Raw genomic sequence first — 6,084 nt, 5'->3', positions numbered from 1 at the left:
AAAAAAAAAAAAAAAAGTTTCTTTCTCTTATTCCTTACTTTCCCTTCTCATGTATTTTGAGGAAACAGGATAAGAACCAGTGGTAATACCTTCGGTTTGAAAGGAGGCTACTTACGTTATTGTCTTCACCCTGGCCGATCCTAACCATAACACTTTATATCCTGGGGCATGGTAAAAAACAGAGGAGGTGGGGTAGGACTTGCGGTCAAACTGCTGGGGACAGAGGAAAACAAGAAGACAGCCACAAAAAAATACAAGTGAAGAAAGTGGAAGTCAGTGCCTATGCCATCTGAATTGGATAATTCTTCCTGATGGCCATTTGGACATAGGTGAGTTGGAGAAACATAATTTAGAAACCTATATAAAGAAATATCATGCATTTTAATGACGTTATAACCCAAAATTTAAAATTCAATTAAAAAATTATATCACAGATTTTCTCACAACATACTAATTCAACATACCACTTATAACTACTTAAAATTTGCATTTTTTCTAAGGTGCAATAACCTAATGAGTATGTAATACTAATGTGTCAGTTAATAAGGGCAATTACTTTTGCTCTTATTTTCCTCTTATACAAAATTAAATAACAACATACCTGCTGCAATATAACTCATTTGGTACAATTTAGGTGTTCTGAGAAATTCAACCCACTAAGATCATTAGGGTAATTCATTATTATGCTACACATTAAAATGGTGTCTTTACAGTCATTTTGGAAAAATTGTTTGACAGTAAATACTAAAACTGAAAATATGCACACCATACAACCTAGCAATTCCATTCTTAGGTTTATATTCAATGGAAATGTATATACTCACCAAAAGACATGTATAAGAATGTTCTCCACAGTACTATTCATAATAGCTCAGAACTGAAAAATCCTTAAATGACTATCAATGGAAGAATGAATAACTTTTGGATGTAATGAAAAATGGATAAATAAATGCAAGACTATACAGCAATGAGAATGAATGAGCTACAAATACATGCAACAACAAGGATGGATCTCACTTTGGCAGGTTGAATAACGGCCTCCAAAGATAGCCAGCATATGAACCCCTGGAACCTGTGAATGTCACTTATACGGCAAAAGAGATTTTGCAGATGTGATTAAATTAAGGATCTTGAGATAGGGGGATTATCCCTGCTTTATGCAGGTGAGCCCTAAACGTAGAGGCAGGGAAAGATCTGACTACAGAAGATGATATAATGACAAAAGCAACCTTTGATCATAGAGAAGAAGGGGTCACAAGCCCATAAATACAGGCCATCACTGGAAGCCAAAAAAGGGAAGAAAACATTCTCCCTCACAACCTCAAGAAAGAGCCAACCCTGCTGATACTTTGATTTAGGCCTAATGAAACTGACTTTTGGACTTCTGATCTCCAGGACTATAAAATAATAAATTTGTGTTGTTTTAAGTCACTAAGTTTGTGGTAATTTGTTACAGTGGCAACAAGAAACTAAAATATTCACAAAAACGATGAACGAAAAAAAGTCTATTACGTACGATTGCACTTACATAAAATAGAAAACAGGCAAAACTAATCTATGATTTTAGAATTCAGGATAGTAACTTTCAGCAAGAAAGAAGATAGTGTTAACACAGAGCAAGAGGAGGGTTTCTGGGGTACACATAATGCTCTGTGTTTTGATCTGAAGACTGGTATATGAGTTTGCTTAATTTGTGAAAACCTTTATTTGTGTACTGTTCTGTGTGTGTGTGTGGTATATGCAGTTTTAAAAACTGATGCATTTTAAACACTTATTAATCTGATAATCTGCCGAAAAAGATATATAACATATATTCAAGGGGATGGAAAAATACTTACTGAACAATAACTTTATTTCTCAAGAATGCTAAAGATTTTGTTTCTCTCTTCAAGAGATTTTAAAAATTTTAACTGGCAAAACATAACAGTGACTCTCAAATGCTTAAAAAAAAATCTAAAAATAAAATATTGCATAAGTATCTTTGTTATGCCTCGATCTTAGGACTGTAAATTACAAAAACACAAGTAAAATCACATTTTTTGAAATAACAGTAAACAAAAACAAAAGGCAGGTACTACATACCGAATGACCAACATGTCTTCTGGGCCTAAGATTCTTGAAACTAGTAAAAATTGTAATAATAGAAATCTCTCTATAGATCATTAAATATAAAAACCATTTATAAAACACATCACAATTTTATTGCTTGAAGAATACAGCATATGAAATCACAAGAATGTCAAAATGAAAAGTCACTAGGCTTCAAACGTATAATACATTATCAGATGCAGTAAAATATTAATTAACCTGAACTCTGCATCAGAAAAAAAAAAGGTGTGGAAAATATCTAAGTTGTTTACTTAAGAAACAGATATACTTAAAATAGAAAGTATAAGGATGTTACAGTACAAATTAGAAAAGCCAACACGTATTAACTTATTATTGTTCTAGACTAGACTACCTTTGGTACTTAAACTTTTTAAAAAACAATTTCTTCTATCTCATCCAAATGCACTTCATGGGTATGACATCCATGAAGTAACTTCAACTTAAAACATTCAGCAAAATTAACCTTTTCACTTCATGGGGGAAGTATATTTAATAAATGTATAACAATATTTCCCTTTTACTAAAACTGCAAAATATGATCATTAAGAAACCTAATAGTTATAAAACTTTACTTACTTAGCTCTCCAATTAAAATTGAAATCCTGGGAGCCACAATCTATTTTTGGGCTTGGTGAATACATAAGTTTAAAAGATTTGGCAACTGACATAGGAATTTAATTACTTAATACTATCTTAAGTGATTTTTCCTTTCTGTTTCCAAAATATAGACACTATGCCATTTCTTCAACATCCTGGATTCCTATAATCACTACCATACTTTATTTTTTAGAACCAAATTAAAGCTTCTCTCTTTTAATAAGCAGGTAGAAACTATTTATGGTCCATATAGGGCTGATAAGTTATAACACAACTTACGTTTCATATAGGGCTGATCAGTTAATTCATATAGGGCTGATCAGTTAATTCATATAGGGCTGATCAGTTGTAACATAACTTCTTAAGCAAAACTAATCTTTGTTTTAAAGCTATCACTCAATTATTATGGAGACAATAATGTCATCTCAAAAGGTAATGTTGGACTCTAGGCCATCTAGTCGGGAAAATGTAAAAGTAATTCTAAAAACAATAAGTAAACTATAACTACAAGTTAAATTAAAAATCCCTCTCTCATAGCAAGCATGCTCATTAACTTCCATTTCTTTCCCCCAGCAAAGGTTTGAATATTCATGAACCCCAGTTAAACCAAGGGAATCAATGCAATTGTTTCAAAAGTCCCACCTATATATTTGAATAATATGAGTATGGATGGACTAGGTAAGTAACACTATCAACAATTACTGAATTAGAGTGAAAGAGTAAAAATCATGACAGACTTCCAAACTGGGCAGTCCTTGAAATGTCATAGTGGAGCTCAAAATGAATTATGTTGTAATAAAACTATAGTTTTTACCTCTACACAAAACAAAAACAAAATAAAAAAAAAACCACCAAATTTATACAACTACTATTAAACATATTCCTTCCTAGTTTTTTAATGTCTTGAAGTTTTTCTAAACAAGTATATTGATCTGAGCATATATATTTATTGCCTATATATGTTCTCATTTTAAAAGACAAATTCAGATACTACAGAACTGAACTCTTTCACCAACCCAATCCAATGTCTACTGATTCACACAGCACCCCCCCTTAATAATTTAAAATTCACAAGTTTTAGTTTAGTTAAAAGGGCAGAGGAAATGCAAATGCAGATTTAGAGCTTTGTAGAAATTTCACTGTATTTTTATAAACTTGAAGTTTTCTGTAACACTGTTTATTGATCAAACGAAGGACTTGCTGCTATCTAAAATTTCATAAACACCATTAAAAATTCAAAATTGATATTATACTGAACCTTAAATTTTCAATAGTTCAAAGAGACAGTTTTTACATGTATAGCACACAATAGATGAAACTTAATAGCAGACATCCCTAGAATACCAATGACAAGTCCACCAAGATGCATACAAAATTACAGATAAGCATTTCTTTCACTGTTTTTGTTGTGCAGGGAAAAACATTTATAGAAGAAATAGAAACTCAGCTGGTGAATTTCAGATATCATCATCATCTTCTTCATCCTGAGAAGATCCCGCCTGATTAGATGCACTGGCTGAGGCAGCAGCAAGCTGGGCTTGTTGGGCAGCTTGCTGCATTTGAAGCCATTCCTGTTGGGCCAATTCTGCTTGTTGCTGTCTAGCCTAAACACCCAAAACATAAAAAAAAATGATAATAACAGTTTTTTAAAAACCTATAATATATACACTTTCGTTAAATGTAGATTAGGCCAATTTCAGACAGTTATTATCATACGCAGATATTGTCCAACTACTATGTAATTGTCACACACCTGGAGAACATAAAATCTATAGGTAAATATAATTAGAGATTGCTTTTTTCTAACTACACAGGTCTAAGAAATTTCTCAAACTTGGGTCTCTTATAAATGGCCCTCTTTTATTTCACGTAATTTATGACCTTTGGTTCAACTGAAGAAGCTGAAAAAGTTGACAAAAACCCACAATATTCCCTCTAGCTCTCTCTCTGTACTTTTCTGTTCCTTTCATTTCACTTGACTCTTCTGTACTCTCAAATTAAATTTTGATATAAACATTTTTCAATCTAAAATTTATATGGTTTAAAAGTTCTCTAGTATAGTACCTCTACCTCACATGAAAGAAGTACTGTACATGCATGCAGTAGCTACCCCAATATTTCTTTCTGAGTTTCTATTACAATTCCCTAACCAACGATATGCCTGTCTATCTGTGTCCCTCATTCCCTCTCTGTAAGCACACACATTTGCATATACACACATACACATACAAATATATATATCCTTTCCGTATACACACTAGTAAAAAGATACTACTTAAAATCCATTCAACTGATATATCCTCTATTAAAAACAACCACAGGATTTTAGAAACCAAGATGTATACATATGAATTGCATATGAAACAGCTAAGGTTCGTTCACAATTTAATTTTCTGTTTGCAGAAAAACCACACCAAGATGGGAAAAAACGAACCTGTTCTTAAAAAGGTCTTACAATTTCCCATTAGACTCTGCCAAAACAATCCTTTTCTCCTTTTCTGTCTGTTCTGGGACTTGTTCTTTAAGTCCAGCTCATACCCTCCCCTTTATGCATAGGTAATTCCTAGTCATAATTTGAAATGCAAATCAGTTAGTCTTTCTTGACCTTTCCAGGCCATATTTTATGCTCTATTTCATATACCATAATTCCCTATGCATTCCTATATCCATCGACGTTGTTCTAGAATTATCTAAGTTTATATCTTTTTTTCCACCAAACTTGAGAACAGAGGTTGTTTCCATATTCTTTGTTACATTCCTAACACAAAGGCCTTCAGTATTTTCTGAATGAACATGCTACAAGAAAACAGTGACGCCCAGCATAACCAGTAACATTTAAAATTTTACCATATACAATCCTCACTCTTCTGAATAATCTGTCATGACTTTATTATCCAAACATTTCTAGATATAAATTCTAATCAGATCATTATTTCATTTTTTTTTAAAAAAAAATTTGTTATCAATCAAATTCAAATTTCCTAGCCTAGAGTTCAAGGTCCTCCAAATTAGTGTTTACCTCAACTTCTCTATAGTCTTTTTTTGTAACATGTACTTTGTGCTTCAAAAAAGCCTAGAATACAAAATGTTTCCCAAACATACACCATACTTCCTTATCTTTGCTACCTTTACTCATGCTGACATTCATCCTATGTGAAATTTCCTGCCACTTACTGAAATTTTACCCTTCCTTCAAGTCAAACTGAAATACTGTTTTCTCCTCCTGGTATCAGTCAGTGTATAATCAAGAAGTCACACGAGTTACTGGAACGGAAAAAAACTAATATAAAGAATTGTTGGCCGGGCGCGGTGGCTCAAGCCTGTAATCCCAGCACTTTGGGAGGCCGAGACGGGCGGATCACGAGGTCAGGAGATCGA

General features: G+C 32.9%; 1 protein-coding gene across 2 annotated transcripts in view; it reads right to left on the bottom strand.

The window, feature by feature from the left end:
* The window catches only part of DR1 (down-regulator of transcription 1, TBP-binding (negative cofactor 2)), a 27,636-nt gene that overhangs the window by 7,876 nt on the left and 13,676 nt on the right, over window positions 1–6,084 (bottom strand). The window contains exon 3 of one of the 2 annotated variants that reach the window (XM_011939999.1): window positions 4,155–4,310. In XM_011939999.1, the coding sequence (XP_011795389.1) occupies window positions 4,164–4,310 (147 nt within the window). In that variant the 3' untranslated portion in view covers window positions 4,155–4,163. Of the gene's footprint in view, window positions 1–2,178; window positions 4,311–6,084 lie in introns of those variants that run through there. The other variant, XM_011939998.1, reaches the window with a different exon arrangement.

The sequence above is a fragment of the Colobus angolensis genome, unplaced genomic scaffold (assembly GCF_000951035.1).
Source record: "Colobus angolensis palliatus isolate OR3802 unplaced genomic scaffold, Cang.pa_1.0 Scaffold186, whole genome shotgun sequence".
NCBI lineage: Eukaryota > Metazoa > Chordata > Mammalia > Primates > Cercopithecidae > Colobus > Colobus angolensis.
Note: the sequence above shows the minus strand (reverse complement) of the source record. Positions and strands in the feature narration are given on the sequence as shown.